We start from the raw sequence: 19,293 nt of genomic DNA, 5'->3' as shown, positions 1-19,293 counted from the left end.
TAACCCCCACCCCCACTCCCCCATAATAAAAACAAAGTACAGAAAAATAGAAAGACATAAATAAAATGATTGCAGCATAAAATAATAAATTAGCTTTAAAATCATTAAAAGGACAGAGTGCAAATGAAAGAAATTAGCTTTAAAATCATTAAAAGGACATAGAGTGCAAAAGAAAGATTAAAGTGTAAAATGCTTTAAAAGAGCTCAATCATAAGCACAGGAGAAGAGAAATGTTTTTAACCTGGATTTAAAAGTGTTCACAGTTGGGGCTGATTTCAGTTCTGCTGGTAGTTTGTTCCAGTTGTGTGCAGCATAACAGCTAAAAGCTGCTTCACCATGTTTAGTTTGAACTCTGGGCTCAACTATCTGACCAGAGTCAGTAGATCTAAGAGCTCTACTGGGTTTATATTCTACTAACATGTCATTTATGTATTCTGGACCTAAACCATTCAGTGATTTGTAGACCAGTAGCAGAACTTTAAAATCTATTCTATAGCTGACTGGGAGCCAGTGTAAAGACTTTAGAACTGGAGTAATGTGCTCTGATCTCTTTGTTCTGGTTAAAACTGGAGCTGCAGCGTTCTGAATGAGCTGCAGCTGTTTAATGCTTTTTTGTGGGAGTCCAGTCAGAAGACCGTTACAGTAGTCGAGTCTACTTGAGATGAAAGCATGAATCAACTTCTCCTGGTCTGTTTGAGACATAAAACCCTTCACTCTGGATATGTTCTTAAGCTGATCAATCTTTATTTGTATAGCGCCAAATCACAACAAAGTTATCTCAAGGCACTTTACACATAGAGCAGGTTCTAAACCAAACTCTTCAAGTTTTAACTTTAAAGAGACCCAACATTCCCACATGAGCAACAGTGGCAAGAAAAAAGTTTTCTCCTTATTTGACTTCTTTTGTTTAACAGATGAGTAGTCCCTTTTTCATATCATTCATAGAACGACTAATACAGTAAAAATAATTTCCCCAAATTAGTTTCGTTTGATAACGAAAGAATAAAATGAGGATCTGACTACTAACAGAAAAGGGCCCTCAATCAGTTTTGTTGGGCTCTACAGAATTACAACAAAAGGCTTGACCCACTCTCTTGATGTTGATAATTATAGTCACTGTCAGAAACCTAGTACAGTATGTCCAAAACAGAATATGTAGTTACAAGGTTTCCACCTTATAGCAGCGTTAATCAATCATAATGAAATAAAAGTTGTTTGGGGTACATGAGCTTCAGTGCCCAGGGGCACCTGGGTGTACCAATGCAGCCATGCTTTTTTGGTCATAAGAGAAGTCTTTAAAGAAACAAAAACAAAACTTGTAGAGCAAGAGGAAGCTTGCAGAGAGGTCAGGGCACGGACTGACTCAAAAATGCAGAATCATGTTTTTGAGAGTGTGACTGGTATGAACGTTTTGCTACAATGAACCTGAATGAGGTTGAAACAGTTCGTTGACTTATGAGTAATACTGTTGCAACATAATCTTTTATACCAGTTGTAAAATCAGTCATTGTATTGAGAAGACATATGCAGATGCTGCCTCTGCAGTTCTACTGTAGAAAGACAGCAGAAATTTAAAAAAGGGGGGAAATTGAGCAAGGGACTACGGAGGCGTATTGCTGCCACGCCAGAAAAAGAAACAAGCATCAGCATCACATTTGCTTTTTGCTTTTTCTGGTGTGGTAGCAATACATAAATAAGTAAATGTGTTGTATTGCTAATTATATGGTATTGATTATATTCATTAAACCATAAAAAGTTTAGAAATAATTGCCTGCTACAGCTTATTTAAATGTCATAACACTTTCTCCACCACTGTTTTCTATTGTAAAGGAGAGAGTGAAGACCTTCAGATTAAATCATTTTAGTTCAGCCCAGTCCTGCATTGGATGAACATGATTTTTTTGTCATTGCTTTGACACAGGACTACATGGTTTATACTATTATATCATTATAATTCATATCAGTGACATAGGCCTGTGCCAGCAGGTGTACTTCAATCTCACACTTCTTATTTCAACTAAATGGTTGAGATTGTATTGTGAAATGCTTTTTTCAAAGTCATGAATCAAACTCATCTTTTGTACTGCTTTTTTTTACTATAACTATGCTTTATTACTCTCAAATAACCATCACATTTAGTGTGAATCATCATTTCATAAAAACAGGGGTTATAGGGAGGTGATATGGATCTTATGGACAAAAGTTAGATTCTTTGTTTTCTTAGAGCATCCACACTCAGAGACATATGGATGGCCACTTATAAATGTCAGGGTCTGTCATGTGTCTGTTTCCCGTTTTATTTTGACACCCTAGTCTCTGTGCTCACTTCCTGTTCCCCGTGTGATTACCTGTCCCCGCCCTTATGTGTTTCACCTGTGTCTCGTTATCCCTTCCCTCCTGTGTGTATATAACCAGTGCTCCCCTGTGTGTCAGTGCCAGATCGTCTTGTCAGTTTTCTGTAAGAGTTCCAGCGTTATTCCTAGTTTTGATTCCCAGTGTTATCGACCCGTTTTGCCTTTTGGATTTCGAGTTTCTGCCTGGTGATTTTGTACTTCTGCCCTGTGATATTGGACTTCCTGGTTACTGACTCTTGGACTGAATAAACTACTTGAGAACTGATTCTGCCTGCCTGCATTTGTGTCCGCCAGTCTCTGTGTTCTGATAATAAAATGCAAAGCAACAAAGTACAGAAGTTCAGTGCAAAATCACACACACACACACACACACACACACACACACACACACACACACACGTACAGTTACATCCTAGACGTATTGCTTTGCGTGTTAGTTAGATATTAGAAAAGCAGACATTGTCTTTTATGGCTATAGTAAATTCATTTCCAACAGTACAGAGGGAGTTGTCAGTGGTTAGTGGAGTGAATATACTGTACTGTGGATTTTTATTAATGATAAATTAATCTAAACTCAAAATTGAGAGTCAAAACTACTACTTCCAATTCACCAAACTTTCCTCACACATAAATTAAATCCATGAATACATCTCAATGGTTTTGGAATTCAGAATTGGAATAGAGTCAAAATTGTGCATGTCCACTATCAAATATTACACTTCAAATAATAAATATTAAATAATAATTCAATTCAAAGTGTGTTTTTAGCTCTTTTGGAGGGGAATAGATTGCAAGCCATATCAGCATGATCTGTCTTTGTAATAATATATTAAACATAAAATGGATAAGATAAAGTGCTTCAAATGCATTAAAACATGTCAAGGGAATCTATCTATCTATCTATGTATCTATCTATCTATCTATCTATCTATGTATCTATCTATCTATGTATCTACCTATCTATCTATCTATCTATCTATCTATCTATCTATCTGCCCTATTGCACAATTATTTAAATCTATTGGCCTGCAGAGCTATGTTTTGGGTGTTAAGGAGGCAGACAGCTTCACGATGGCATTACTGCCAAGTAAACATGATTGTTTGGAATTTTCTTACTGAGCTCACTTAAACAAAAACAGAAAATGACAGAAAATAAAACATCGGCAAAGAAAAAAGTCCAAGAACGGCACTTCCCAATAACCTCAAACCTCAAACACTGCCACAACCACTGATCACTGACCACTGAAACTACTAAAACGGGATATTAATCCGTTGTTACAACATCCCCAAGAGATCGGATCCAACTGGTACGCAGATTGCTGTTTTTTTCTGACCCATTTTGGGAGTTCTGCAGGTTGAGTAATCCACACTGACAGAGAGAAACTTACACATCTTAAATAGAAGCAGAGGGGAACTGAAAAAAAGTCATATATTTTGACAGAGCATGTGGAGTGAAGTGTTAATGCACACATAATGTACAGCGTGGTGAGGTGAGTTAACTTTGAGGGTTTAAGGAAAAAGGAAACAGTGTATTGAGGGAAGTTATAGCGATGATGATATGCTTCCCTCTCATTCTCTTTTAGGTGAATACAAGAAAACAATGTGTGTGAGTTACTGACATATAAAACATGTGAAGTACAAAACTCATATCCAGGTTATAAGCGTAATATCCCAGTTGTAAAATGATCATCTGTACAATATTCTGGATAGTAAGAGGACTCCACCTTGATCTCCATAGGCCACCATTACACACATAACAAGACAAAAAGTCTAGGACCACAAACACCATGTTCACAAATTGAAGAGAAAGGAGACAGCAAATGTTGACACACTGTACCTCCACTGACTTCATTGCCGTAAAGGAACTATTGTGAATGCTAAACTAGACTATGTCACTTCAATAAAGGTTGGCCCTATGATAGAGAACATAGACAGGGTTTTAGTGGGAATGAAAACACATTTGAGGATACACTTCTAGTGTCATAGCAGAGTGAGTGTTCCAGGAAAGGGTGAAGAGATAACATTCTGCTTGAGATACACACAGGAAGCAGATTGTGCCTAATCAGTGAGTGCATGGTGGTAAATGGTACGGTGATATTATGTTTAGTTATGTATTCAATCTTATCCAAACCAGCTAAAAAATTATACCTTGCATTGCATCAACTGGGAATATGTGTAAGGAGTACCAAATAGTAATACAGTACTCTTATTCATGATTAACCTCTTAACGCACGCTGTTCCGTCTACGGGACGGGACGGATGTTAAGAGGTAGTGACACGTTCTTCTGAATGTTTTAAACACCAACCCTTAAACATATATATTCATGCCGTACATTGTTAGAAAGCTTAGATTGCCCTGATTCATTCAAGACCAGTCGCGACTTATATGATTGCTCACAGCCGTAATAGTATTAGCGATTAGCTCGGCTAGCCCCTCAGCTAAGTGAGAAAAGCTATAATGCTACATACCTTCAAAGTCTTCCCTTTATCCACAACGACCATCTTATGACTCAGGACTTTCTGTACAGCTCGCCAAGTATCCATTCTTGTGAAATATGAAATCCGTTTCCATAAAACCAAAATACTTTCCTCAATATGTTCATGTATTTAGTCCAACACGTAACGTAATAACACAAATAACAAACCATATACGGTCCGTACGTCATTTCCTGACCTGCGCGTCCATCTCAGAGTACACGTGACTAGATGTTTACGACCGTGAGCCTCTTCTGCTTCTGACGACACCACACACAAGCCAATCGGTGTTTAGGATTAGGCAGTACATGTCTCCAAAGCCAATGAGGACATGTGACCGACAACAATGAGGACATGGCTTTGATTGACTGCTGTTCTAGCCTATGGAAATATTCGGTGAAATGAAGTTGATAACCTTTTAGCCAATAGTCAGAGGTTTCCAACGGCGTATGACACTAAACTATCGTTTGGCTGTCCATAAACAAACTCCAAGCGTAACCGGCGTGCGCCCGGTGCGTAAAAGAGTTGAACCATATATCATTACGCACACGGCATTTTGGTACACGGTTGGTTCTTCTTCGACTTGACATATGACTTATAGCAAAATAAACAGATAGATAGATAGATAGATAGATAGATAGATAGATAGATAGATAGATAGATAGATATGGCCAAACAAAAAAAATATGGTTATATGTAATAATAATAATAATAATAATAATAATATGGCGTCAGCTTTCATTAGAGACCAAGATTTTGATTGTAGGCAAAGGGGTTGTGAAGTTATAGGTGTTTGATTGTGGTTATACAGCTTTGGTAACCAAGTGTCCATTTGGAGTCTCCAAAAAGGACCTGAGGAAAACGCATGGACATACCTGTTGAAAAATAACTCTGAAAAATTAATCTTTCGGTCTTTTGACTCCAAATTTGGACTGCATGAAGCCAAGACCTGTGGCTGTGGCCTCATTGTGTCTATATCCTGCTGAGAGGTCCCTGAATGTCTGTACACATGTCATTGTAAAGGCAAACCTATGGGTGAGTAAACAACCCCATCATTGTAACCTCTGTCACTCTTTGTCAGTAAGTCACAGAATCACACAGACACTTTTACAAGAATCCTGAGAGTGTTTCCTTTCCAATGATACCAGACACATCTCTGAGTCTCAAACTATGTGGGATCTGTGCTGCTCACAACTTGGGCATGTCGTTTAGGCTAACAACATAAAAAACAGGGGCGTATGTTAAGTGGTTAAAGCAGTAGTTGAGAAAAAATATAACAATGAGCAAGAGTACAGTATTGCATGTAAAAATAAATCTGGCTGTTTATTTATCTGTAGTGCAAATACATGAAGTGTATAAATGATGAAGCATTTATAGTATAGTGAGAGAATTTCAGTGGATTAGAGCTGAGCCTAGTGGTGCAACCAAAATGTACTTTGAGGAAGGTGTAACATAGGGGGCCATGTTTTAGGGTACTTTTTGAGAAGGCCGAATTATTATCACAACTATTTGAAAAACGTTGAACATGTCACAAAAGTGCATTTCAAAGTTTTTTCTTTTTTTTCTTTTAAGTTTCCAATGAAACCAATCTGTTGCTTCCACAGAAATGACTAAGTCCTGATAACTCTGTAATCTTGAGCTGTGATGCATCACAAATTGACCTTTAGTTGGTGAATGCATGAGCACAGCCCCAGTCTACCAAGCCAAATATCCATTTCAGTTGACTTACATTGACAAACTTGACAGGTGACACTTTCTTTAGGAACTATAACACACTATCGTGAGACAATATTTATTTATTTTACTATTACAAGTCATTAGAATATGAGTGGATTTTGCCTTTAATTTTTTATCTGAAAATAACTTTTTATAAATGTATTGAATTATGGTTAATGTGAACACTGTATATGCATGTGTGCATATGTGGCTTTATTCCTGTTACAGTTATTAGAGTAATTACTTATGTATCACTTTATACTTTAACTTTGATAAGAAAGACAACCATAAAAGCAGTTATTAATGAAGCCCTTGCTCTCATTGGTCCATATCATCCTATCCTCATCAAAATCATCAGCAGCAGTTGGTGATGCAAACTGGATGCAAAACCTGAAGGTGACTTTTTTAGGAAATCCCCCCCTCTCTGCAGAATATAAAAGGAGGCTGATCGCAAAGACAAGGCTCCCAATGGCCTTGACAGCCCTCATCATCAGTGGAAACTCAGCAAGTGTTTACTGCAGTGCAACATGCCCCCTGCTCTCAGTAAGTGATCTGTGGTGCACATGTATCCTATGTGTCTTCCTCTTTCTTTCATTTATTGCTCTTCTCAATGATCCATACTGGCTTTTTGCACTAATACTTGAAGCTCTGCTGGTGTCTGGAGCACCAGTTAGAGACGCTCTCACTAAGAGTCCGGCAGGTGATTCCTCAGGCAAGGGGGTTTGGGGCCTGTTTCGTGCTATCACCAAACACCATGAGAAGGACATAAGCACTTAATCACTTCAAACAACTAAACATAACTTAATGACTTAACATTTGGTGTTTTGTATTTATGCAATATGTTGGCCTGGGTGTGTTACATGCTCATTTTACTTTATGGTCACATTGCATCACTATGTCACTCCTGCCCCAGAGATGAATCAACCAGGAGGACCAACCCTGTCACTTTCCACAGAAAGATTACAGCACACTGCATCCTGTGCAAGCTCCATTACTTCCTTATACAACACCAAAACAGCATGAAACAGCATTTCTCAGAACAGGTTCAGAAAGATTGTTCTTAAACAAAGTAACAGCTACGTTGAATCAGAATAATTAGATCATTTGTTCAAGTGTTTTCAAATAAAATTGGTCCTTAGCCTTTTTTGACCTACTGCATATGGTCCAAAAAGGGTTAGGGTTGGGGAAAAAATGATGCATTTATTTAGCCCATGAGACAGATCTTTCTTGTATCATGTGCAATATACATATGCAAAAGTGTGCAACCAAACCAATATATTGCTTCAACACAAGAAAGTCAGTCATGATAATTTTGTAACCTTTGGCTATGGTTCACCACAACGTAAACGTGATGTTTTTATTTAGGGAATGCAAGAAAGTCACTTTTCAGAGTTCACTCCATGTTTACTTTAAACCAAACTTAACAGAACTGGACTTCTTACATGTGTCTGCTCACACACAAAGGTTTTCTGAATGATTTACTGTGTGAAACACATGTTGTGTATCTATTTGTACTAGATACACAACATGATTCTAATTAGAAACAGCTTGCTAATTACATGGAGGTTCTAAAACATTATGTTGTGTTCCTGTTGTGTACCTCATTTTTTTGGCCATGATTAAGGGTTTAATTTGAGATGCTTTCTTTTGGTTGCAACGCAAATTATTATTTTTTATTTCATGCAACACAAACAAGAACCTAATGGAGATATTGAAATAGACACAGATTAGACAACCCCAGTCTACCAAGAGGGCCAAATTTCAACTTTAGTTGCCTTTACAAGATTCAGCAGCACAAACATCCCCATGTTTTCTTTAGCTCATCACTTTATGCACACATATTGAATAACTCTCACTCCACCCTGACCCTGACATCCTGTGAAGACTAAGACACTAATGTCTCAGTAGTTCCTCTTTTAGATACCAAGATACAACAAAATTTGTTTTGACAATAGTGTGTAGAATAGTGACATTCACTTGGGCACAATATACAGAGTTGAGTTACTTAGATACTAAAGAATGTTAAAACTAAAGAAAAGTCAATTTCTGGAAATGTGAAATTAGATGTCAGTCTAACTTTAAGTTAAAGGGGAAATCTGGACATTTACTATTGAATTTCCATAAAGTTGGGGGACATGCAAGAAATATATTTTCAACTCCAAGCAGCTGAAGCTGATATATCTGGACTTTTAGTCCATAATATGAGTCAAACTCTAAATATACGAAACTTCCCATAATCAACTTGATAGTGTGGTTTGTTGGACCCTGTTGCCGGATAATCAAATAAAAAAATTGCCGGTTTACAAATTCCCCTCCTCTGTAAAACAGCCCATTAAAAATATAGTCATTTCTTCAAACTTGACAAGGTTTCTCCAGAACCACAGAGCACATTATTACAACAACAGTAGTATAGGACACTCCCTTGGATGAAAAAAAATGTACTTTGATATTTAAAATGTGGAGCAATTCTTTAACAGAAATTACAAATTAGTGCTTTGGTTCCCCTACTTAATTTTATATATGAGAGAAAATGCTCTCATCCATTATGCATGGAATAGCATTTAAATAAAAAAACAATACTTGACATTTATGTTGACAACTGAAAAGTCTAGTAGTTATAAATATGGGCAAGTAATGTGCAACTGATGCACTTAGGTTTATTTTTAGAGAACATTTTTAATCGGAACAACTCAAAGGAAAATTTAAAATTGAGTTAAACTGTCAATCTTTTCATTAAAATGACTTTTCTCAAGTTTTTGATATTTAAACGGGGCCAAGTATGAGGACCTTTTTGGCCAGTGCCAGAACAAGGGATTATGGGCGCAGTGCACCCCTATCGAGGTGGGCTGCAGAGGCTTTGCTGGTTAGTCTTTCTACAGGGATCACAAACTCCTTGGTATCACAGGACTACATAGAAAAAAAGCCATCAAAAATGTAGTGTTTTTCTACCACCCAGCCTGAGTGAGACTGCATGATTGTTGAAAGTGGCAAAACACTCTATGACTCCAGGTTACATCACTGATACAGAAAGATGTATCAAAAATAACTAGTGCAGATCAAAATATTATTACAGCCTTTAAATACATTTAAAGGCTGTAATAATAATCCTAATAATAATGATAATTATAATAATAAGTAAAACATATATGAAAAACTATATACAATAGATTAAAAATACAAAACAAAACAAATAAATAAGATACATTAATTATACTATGCCTCTTAATAATAATAAAAAAAATCACATACAATAAAATAGAATACTATTTTACAACATGAATGCAATGAAATAAGTGAATAAAAGTAAATTATGTTTATAAATATTTTATAAAATGTTTCATAGAAATATGCAAATCATTTTCAAATCATTTTCAAATGGATTTTCCCTTTAATTATCATAGGGATTTTTTTCTGAACTGTCTGTAATGCACGTGGATATATATATATTATTATTATATATTATTATGATTAGCTATATATACACACATGATGATGATCAGTTTGGAGACACACTTATTGTTTCAGCTGATTTGTTACGCTGCAGCTAGCTGTGACATACAACATACAACCAGCTACGTGTTGCTCTCAGCTGCAGATTACTGCAAAATCTTTTGTGGGTAGGCCCATAAAACGGTGCAGATAGCGGCTGCAAATACTACTGTCCAATTCACGGTGCTGTAACATTCAACATGCTCAGGGAAAGACTCTGGTGAAACAGTGCCTGGCGCGCTGGCTGTGTGAATCCTGAGTCCGAGTTTTCTCTGACTTATTTAGTATTTAACCACTTAACGCACGCTGTTCCGTCTACGGAACGGGACGGATGTTAGGAGGTAGCCACAAGTTCTTCTGGATGTTTTAAACACCAACCCTTAAACATATATATTCATGCCGTACATCGTTGGAAAGCCTAGATTGTCCTGATTCATTCAAGACCACTCACGACTTATATGGTTGCTCACAGCCGTAATAGTATTAGCGATTAGCTCGGCTAGCCCCTGAGCTAAGTAAGAAAAGCTATAATGCCTACATACCTTCAAAGTCTTCCCTTTATCCACAACGATCATCTTATGACACAGGACTTTCTGTACAGCTCGCCAAGTATCCATTCTTGTGAAATATGAAATCCGTTTCCATAAAACCGGAATACTTTCCTCAATATGTCAACATGTATTTAGTCCAACACGTAACGTAATAACACAAATAACAAACCATACACGGTCCGTTTACGTAATTTCCTGACCTGCACGTCCGTCTCAGAGTACATGCAGAGACATTATATGTGACTAGATGTTTACGACCGTGAGCCTCTTCTGCTTCTGACGACACCACACACAAGCCAATCGGTGTTTAGGATTAGGCAGTACATGTCTCCAAAGCCAATGAGGACATGTGACCGACGACAATGACGACATGGCTTTGATTGACAGCTGTTCCAGCCTATGGAAATATTCAGTGAAATGAAGTTGATAACCTTTTAGCCAATGTGGGATCTGTGCTGCTCACAACTTGGGCATGTCGTTTAGGCTAACAGCATAAAAAACAGGGGCGTGTGTTAAGTGGTTAGTGGTCTCTCCTCAGACCACCGTGGATCAACGAGTTAAAAGCCCTTTCGTTTCTGCTCTGCTCACGTTTAGGACCTCTACAGTGCATGCTAGTATATAGTTTATTGTAAAATGGGTTTTAAAATTGTAACATATACAGTATATGTTGTAACATATATATATATATATATATATATATATATATATATATATATATATATATATATATATATATACATATACATATATATATATATATATATATATTACAATTTTACACACACACACACACACACACACACACATACACACACCATCATTCATTTCTATAGTGTTGACCCATGAAAAGATATAATAAAATATTTGCAAAAAAGTGAGGGGTGTACTCACTTTTGTGAGATACTGTAATTCCTTGGGCTATTGGGAAATCCCTCCGGTCTATATAAATACAAGTCCATCTTAAAGACAAGGCAACTCCTTCTGGCCTTGACAGCCCTCATCATCTGTGGAAACTCAGCAAGTGTTTACCAGCAGCGCAACATGCCCCCTACACTCAGTAAGTGATCTGCACTTTGTGGTACACATGTTTCCTATGTCTCTTCCTCTTTTTTTTCATTCATATTTTGCTCTTCCCCTCGGCACAGATTCGTACTGGCTTTCTGCACTAATACTTGCAGCTCTGCTGCTGTCTGCTTCCGGAGCGCCAGTCACAGACGCTTTCACTGAGAGTCCGACAGATGATCCCTCAGGTGAGGGGGAGATGCCCTCTGACCTGCTCAGCGACTCACCGCGTTGGGGCCCGTTTCTTGCTATCACCAAACACCATAAAAAGGAGGTAAGCACTTAATCAGAAAGCTTTATTAGCCATGTATGTTTACTTATATTTGGGATTTGGCTCCGATTTCTAATGGTTCTAGACGTACTTACACAACAACAATGTTCAGAAAGACTTTGACTAAACTGATATTTTTAGAGTTGCTTATCAAGTTTTACTTAGTCACATTTATAATTTTCATATTCTGAGCAATGCAAATTGCATTTCTGACTTCCCATTTCTCTTCTATGGTGCCCTCCTCTCTCAGTTTGAAGATGAATTCAAAGATGATGTGAAATATCATTTTCTGGAGAACTACAAAATCTCATCAGCCACTGCAAGCTGCCCCATGTCCAACTTCAGCAAGGTATGTGTCTTACTTTGTGATCCTGCTACACTGACCAAAGAGACGAGATTCGTGTGATTATTGACTGCTGGTTTCCTCTCCTCTCTTTGCAGGAGGCTTGTCTTCTCAGGTTGGTCCATGGCCTTCAGACATATGAGGTTCTTTTAAGGCATGTGCTGAAGGAGTATCCCAGCTGGTTGATCCTCTCAGGGTTCAAATATCGCAGCGACTCCATGATCAGTCTGATAAAAGAAAAGGTGGGTTACAGATGCTGCATCTCTCTGACTGAACACTTCAAAAAACTACACATAACCTAATGACTTAACATTTGGTGTTTTGTAGCTGCATTTATGCAATGTGGTGGCCTGTGTGTGTCACACCACCTCAGAACATCCATGAATTTGTCTTTAAGTAACTGCTTTTGATCTGGGTCACGTTTTCATAATCTTTGGAGGAAATATTGTACTATAAAATTGTACTTAAGTAAATTCACTAGGTTTTGTATTTTGCATAAGTATGGACTATTTTGTTTTTTGATAATGTCATATTGTAAAGGTTTAGGTTTTTTATCATGATATAGCACTTTATGGTCACATTACATCACTATGTCACTCATAGTCACTATGTCACCCACAGATGAGGCACCCTGAACGGGTCTCAGCGCTGAGCAGCAACCAGGAGGAGAGGCTGATGACGGAGGTGGACAATCCTAACACCTTCCACAGAAAGATGACAGCACACAGCATTCTGCGTCAGTTCCACTTCTTCTTGGTCGACAGTCTGGTGTCATTGAGAAAAAAAGAGCTGCTCAAAGGAAGCCTGTCTTGAAAAGAAAAAAGTATTGAAATGAGAAATGAAGCAATACCTCAAGGAATCTTCACACAGCATAGACTAATGAAATTCAATGATGAACGTGCAGCTACAGCACAGAAGGTCTTTTCTGTGTGAAAGACTTAATGGTCAGATCATTATCATTATTAATTTATATATTTATATGCTATATTTATTGGTCAAAGGAAAATAAATTATTTTGGGTTAATTGCACTGAAAACATAAAGAAACTATTTTTTTTTAAATTATTTTCATTCATTTCATATCATGTATAAAATGCATGCTACAACTGGAATAAAATTAATTTTTTTAAAAAATGTTTCATCATTTCAAAACTTATATTTCAACTTGTGACACATATTTGAATGGCAAATGCAGAGTCTCTTTATGTGTCTGGGGGCTGGAAAAGAAGATTTTTTTAAAAACAAGCTATATTATATGAGGATGTCAATCAGCATGTCAGAAATATGCGAAGAATTTCCCAGTTTTACATAAACCAGTCTCATTACCATACAGTCTAGGCTGTATACATGTGGAAATAAAATAATGGACATTAAATTGCCACGTTTGAGCTTTGAGTACATAAATATAGTTAGACTTTTGTGGCTAAAGCTTAGTCCACACATTGTTAGATAAACATGGTCACAATTTTTCAAGTCTGCCTTAAAACATTAGTCAGGTGCCCAAATGAACACTGAGACATGCTTTGCTTTATTTAATAATTCGTCCTGTTCATACTTTCCATTAGAAGATCCTTGTGTATGATTGAAGCCTCATATTAAGTAAACTTTTAAATACCTTTTTTTGTGGACATAGATGAAAAGTTTTGTACCCATTGCTTTATGTTGTCCTTGGTGATGCTCTCTCTTCACTGCAGCCACCTTCAGCTCTTGCTTGAACTTTTATTCCTTTCGTCTGGTCATCAGAGATCAGGTGTTTGACTCGTCCAGTCAAGGATATTTAACCTCTCCACCCCAAAAAGCTCTTCGGTTGTCTTGGAGTTTGTTCAGGATGGTTGTGTCCACCGATTGATGAAATGTTGTCCAGTGAGTTTTGATGCATTTGGCTGAACGTGAGCACACAGAACACTCCTGTTTTGGGACATGAGCTATGCCTTTTTTCCCCCCTCTTTCCATAATTTTTAGAGGTTGTCGTGGAAATTCTGTGCTCTTGGTGAAGAATGAAATAGAGACTTCTGCCGGCCGACAAGGTTTTATTTTCTTTGCAAAGAAAAGGTCAATCAACAAAACATGCGAGCGGTTCTGAATGAAGAAAAGACCCCGAGCATGGGGAAACTTGAACATTTATACCTGAGGGAAAGGTCCACCTCTGGGGTGTGTTTAAAGTCCTTTGTCTGTTGTGGGGTCAGCCCCACTCTTTTGTCTTTCGCAGGTATCGGCACTGACCCCCTGAAGTGTGAAATTAAGAGGTCTAGACAACCTAATTTAAAATACACAAGGTCTGAGTGAGTGTCTCAGGTAGTAGAAATGCAAAGGAACTGAATTTACAATTACAAAGTCTAGACAACACAATTTAAAATACACAAGGGTTTGAATGAGTGTCTCAGGTAGTACAAATGCAAAGGAATTTAAAGGTCTGATATCTTGGTGAGAGGTTGGGTATTTTACAAAGGAGTTGAAATTACTATTACAAGGTACATTTTTGTTAAAAACTTTGTTTTTGTAACTTTTCTCTTTGCATCTTGTGGTAAATACTGATTAGTCTCGATTGGTGACAAGGGGAAACACGAACACCCACACCCTCGAGAGCACTGGAAGTCGAGAACGCTGAGTCATTAAGGGCTCCCCCCCCCCAGTTTTTTACATCCGTGAGACTCCGTGGTCTACCAGCTCACTTGCCATGTTCCATTTCTGTCGTATGCGGCTGTTTTTTTATAGAAGTGTTGATTTTGGCAAACAATCTACCTTTGATATCTCTGATTAGTTATTATCTTCACTCTCACGGTCACCTCTTTAGTCGTCAAACTGACAATTCCATTGCAATAGTAATAATAGACCAGACCAGAATAACATTTTTTGGGGGATTTATTTTCAGACAAATTATAACCGAGAGGAAAAAAAAAAACATGGATCAAGTGTTATATCCAAACATGGTGTCACACAAACCATATATAAATATTTTCAGCGATGAAGTCTTGATTCCAGCTTGTTCATCCACACATCTTCCATCCACACAGCCGACACTTGCCGTACATGTACAGCTATAAGCAATACGGCAACAGATAACATTCATTCATCACTTCTCAGACATTCATGGAGAAGGTGAAAAATAAAGTCATTTTCCGGGATTTCCAATGACAGGTGGGTCACGTGGTCTCTCGAGGAGGGGAAGGATTTGCACATTTGGAGACGATGTTCCTCAGCCCCATAGCAAACTAGAGAAAAACAAGTAAGACATGTGGGCAGCAATTCAGAGATATGGAAACAAGCTGCAGATGTGAATGAAACCCTGTATAGTGATTAAAAACAAAAAACACAACATAAACTAGTTCATTTCTGAAAATAAGCCAAATGTGAGTGTCCTTCAAATTGGATGGATATTCAAAAGACGACCTGATCAACTGATTTTGTCTATTTTTTCTCTAATTTTCTATATATGTTGCTTATGTAGTTTGGTTTTAAATTGATGAATGTGATTTTACATGGCTGTGGTAATGACCCCTGGCACAGTTTGTGGAAGCTAATAAAGCTAATCCAGAAAAACTAGAAAGAGTAAAGAACAAAAACCCTGGTATCCATATAAAAACACCTGAACATTCTTGTATGATTTGAAGGACTTTGAGGATGTGTTTTATTTGAAAGTTAGATATTCCACAACCGAAGGAAATACATCTCCATAGCTGTGAAAACTCCCTCATGGCGTCACATTTCACACTTCTCCATGTACTGCTTCTAATATCATACATGCATTTTTGCAAGCAGCATCAATTTTTAAGCGGAAGTGCTTACCTCAAGACTGTTGGTTCAGGCATCCCTGGATCTGCTCCTCGTTTGAAACCTGTGAAATTAAACAATCTCTGTGATTCACTACATTCACTTTGTCAGCAGATCAGAGTGTGCTTCTGGAGTTCGTTTAAACGTCAGTGTTGCAACAGAGTACATGACGTTGAAGACCAGCGCGTCTCTTTTTTTGAGGAAATGGGGATGAGAGGGGCCAATGGAAATACGTCTGTAATGTACTGGGCAGCACATCTGACTCAGCATATCCTCCTCGTTCACTCGCACACAGAAAGAGAAAGGAAGCACTTTCATTTCCGAAATGTTTTTTTCTAGCTTAATTCTTGAGCCATTCACAACATCAAGCATGATGCAACAAATTCTTCAGAAAAGAGGCAAAGAAATTCCCATAACTAAAAATAACCCAACAGTACTACTCCCTTTATCTGCAACTGATTATGGGCAAGTTTATCGATTCATCAATTGTTATAGCCCTTTTCACCTTAGAAAAGCTAAAACCTAAAAATGTTTCATATTTTTATTTTACTTTTTAAATTAATAATAATTATATTAATTAGTCATTTCAAAAATTTTTCAATAATGTTCTTAAATTGTATTTATGAAATTTCTCAGCATGATTGCCGGAAATGTGCAGACGTTACGGCGATTGCACCAGACATGGTTAGTGCGAGGGTTAGGGTTAGATACACTTAGCAAGTAAATGAGTTGCAGAACGAGAAAGGTTTTTTTTTTAAAGGTACATGGGAAGGCAAAGAAGAGGGGAGAATGTATTACATCAGTTTTGGTGTTTCCAATATGCTGAAGACTGAGAAGATTCACTCACAGGGGCAAGTCCACCGGCTATGGGGTAAGACATGCAAAAGTCTCAACTTCCCCCTTTTGACTCCAAAACCAAAACCATTAAAAGTATTTTAACAATATACGTGAGACATGTGGAGGATTATGTAAATGCTGTGGAGTTATTGCTGGTGCATTTCCAATTCAATCATTTCACTGCTGCTTGTATTCACAATGAAACAGAGAGAAGGTCATTCATCGTCATGAAAAACCCACTTATAATGTTCAGTTATTAATTAATATTCATCAGTTAGCCAACTTAAACATACAACTTTTCCTTCTGTGTCGTTTTAAAAGGACCAGTTCACAATTTCTCAAGTCTGTCTTAAAACAACAGTCAGGTGCCCAACGATGAAAGAGGTTTTCCTCCTGTTTATACTGTTAAAAGATCCCTTTAAGAAGTGTTTTCAGTGTAAGTGACTAGGGAGAAAAATCCACAGTCCATACACAAAAGTAAAATTTAAAGGACCAGTGTGTAGGATTTAGTGGCATCTGGCAGCAAGGTTGCAGATTGCCGCCAACTGAATACCCCCAACCTTTAAAGCATAGACAAACTACAGTGGCGAGATACAAAATGTGAAAGGACCTCGCTAGAGGCAGTGTGTGGTTTGTACGTTTTATTGTAGAAACATGCTGTTACATAGTGACCTCAATGGAAGAGGTCCCATTCTTCCCTTAACTGGCTAGTAGCTGTTGCCTCCATTGGTTGGGTTGGTTATGTTTAGGCATGAAGAGTGACAAAGTTTATGATTAGGATGAGAATATCAGGAAACCCAATCAGAGACAGAGTAGAGTTGGGAAGAAGTCATCTTCACCACTTCACCATCCTAAATTAATATATATATATCTTGACCTGCTCTTTATGTAGATATGAAGGGCTAACTTTAAGGTAATGAAAACAAGTTAGTTTCAGGTGCTTATACACTACTTTCTCGATACCATGTATTTAAAACAATACAATCTCCATTAATTATACATTGATAGTAAGTATAGTGAAATAAAAATATATTTACAATCAGAATCAGGGAGGAAAATAAACTGGTCCTCAACCTGTGGCTGTTACAACATTCTCTCCAGAATCAAACCCATCATGTTACAGGTGGGTCAAGTGGTGCAATAGCAAATTATTTTAAAAGAAATCAAAGTCTTTTATACTAGTATTATATTGACGTTTACATTTGTGGTATAGTGATAACCTTGAAGACAATTACGAATACTATAGCCTACTCCATTTAGAAGTTGTTATTAGGCTTATATAAGGTTTAAGTGGGCTGCATTAATATTATATCAAGTTGAAAACTGACACATTCTTTTAAATATGTAGTTACTAAGTGTTTCCCTGTTGAGCTGTCGTGGAGGTATAGTAGCAAACAGAGGAATTTTGGCACGAAAAAAGTCTGTAATGTTGAACGATATCTAGATGATTCAACTCATTTTGAAGACCGACGCGTCATAATAGCTTCAGATAAACTTTTAAATACATTTTGTATAGACTGTTTTTTTTAGAAGGGAACTTATAATGGTTAGTATGACCAGGAGTAATGAAAATGGCAAGAAAACCTCTTTCAATGTTCATTTGGACACCTTGATTTAAGACAGACCTGTCAAAAAATAGTGAATCTATCCTTTTAACATCATCTTGCATTACATAATTCTCCAGCAGGTGGCAATAGACGCTTACACCTGAATGCTACAATGGTAGTTTGGTTGTTACAATAGAATAAAATGTGGGACCAAAACTCTTATGGTCTTGTTATTTTCTATACATTATTTTTACACAGGCTGTCAATAATGAGCTACAACACTTCACAGATATACATAACCCTCACTGGCTCACAGCTTCACGTGAGCTCGTGGTTAAAGCACAGTGTGCTAAGCTAACTGGCTAACACCGGAGAGGCGTGTCTCCTGCTCACATACTGACCCAGGTACAGCACGGTTGGAATAAAGCCCCATCGGATGACAAACTGGCCGCACTGGAACAGCTGCTGCAGCCGCTGTTTGGTCTCTTTGCTTAGTTTAGCCATCTATTTATTCCGACAAGCAAAGATGAGGATGCTGCTGCCACTGCTGCCAAGGACACGGAAGAGGAAGTGACGAAGATTCAACCAGGCCGTAAACTGACATGTTTGGGCGTAGATCGCCATCTAGTGGGAAAAATATGAGCCTGCAACAGGTTATTGAAGTTAATGAATGAGCTTAATTTTAATTAGAGGATATGCACCACCTCGTTTTCAAGGGGGCCTTCAGGCACAAAATGAAAAAAACAAAACACAAATAATAATAAATTAAACAAACCAAGGACACAAAACAATCAACAAGGACATACACACAAGGGCTCTCTCATCATCCAAAACCCCACCTACTATAACTGACAGGTGTCATCTGTGCAAAAAATAAA

General features: G+C 37.6%; 2 protein-coding genes across 2 annotated transcripts; one reads left to right on the top strand and one right to left on the bottom strand.

Annotated features, from left to right (window-relative positions):
• Positions 1–11,587: 11,587 nt before the first annotated feature.
• LOC128373710 (interleukin-6-like) lies at positions 11,588–13,074 on the top strand. Its single transcript, XM_053333869.1, has 5 exons — positions 11,588–11,642; positions 11,731–11,921; positions 12,169–12,267; positions 12,360–12,503; positions 12,883–13,074. Exons 1-5 carry the CDS (start codon positions 11,627–11,629, stop codon positions 13,072–13,074), a joined length of 642 nt encoding a protein of 213 aa, XP_053189844.1. The 5' UTR covers positions 11,588–11,626.
• A 2,030-nt stretch (positions 13,075–15,104) lies between these two features.
• On the bottom strand, positions 15,105–18,967 carry tomm7 (translocase of outer mitochondrial membrane 7 homolog (yeast)). The gene is made up of 3 exons (XM_053333872.1): positions 18,817–18,967; positions 16,047–16,095; positions 15,105–15,472 (listed from the first exon to the last, which is right to left on the bottom strand). Exons 1-3 carry the CDS (start codon positions 18,917–18,919, stop codon positions 15,457–15,459), a joined length of 168 nt encoding a protein of 55 aa, XP_053189847.1. The 5' UTR covers positions 18,920–18,967; the 3' UTR covers positions 15,105–15,456.
• Positions 18,968–19,293: the final 326 nt, after the last annotated feature.

The sequence above is a fragment of the Scomber japonicus genome, chromosome 15, assembly GCF_027409825.1.
Source record: "Scomber japonicus isolate fScoJap1 chromosome 15, fScoJap1.pri, whole genome shotgun sequence".
Lineage (NCBI taxonomy): Eukaryota > Metazoa > Chordata > Actinopteri > Scombriformes > Scombridae > Scomber > Scomber japonicus.
Note: the sequence above shows the minus strand (reverse complement) of the source record. Positions and strands in the feature narration are given on the sequence as shown.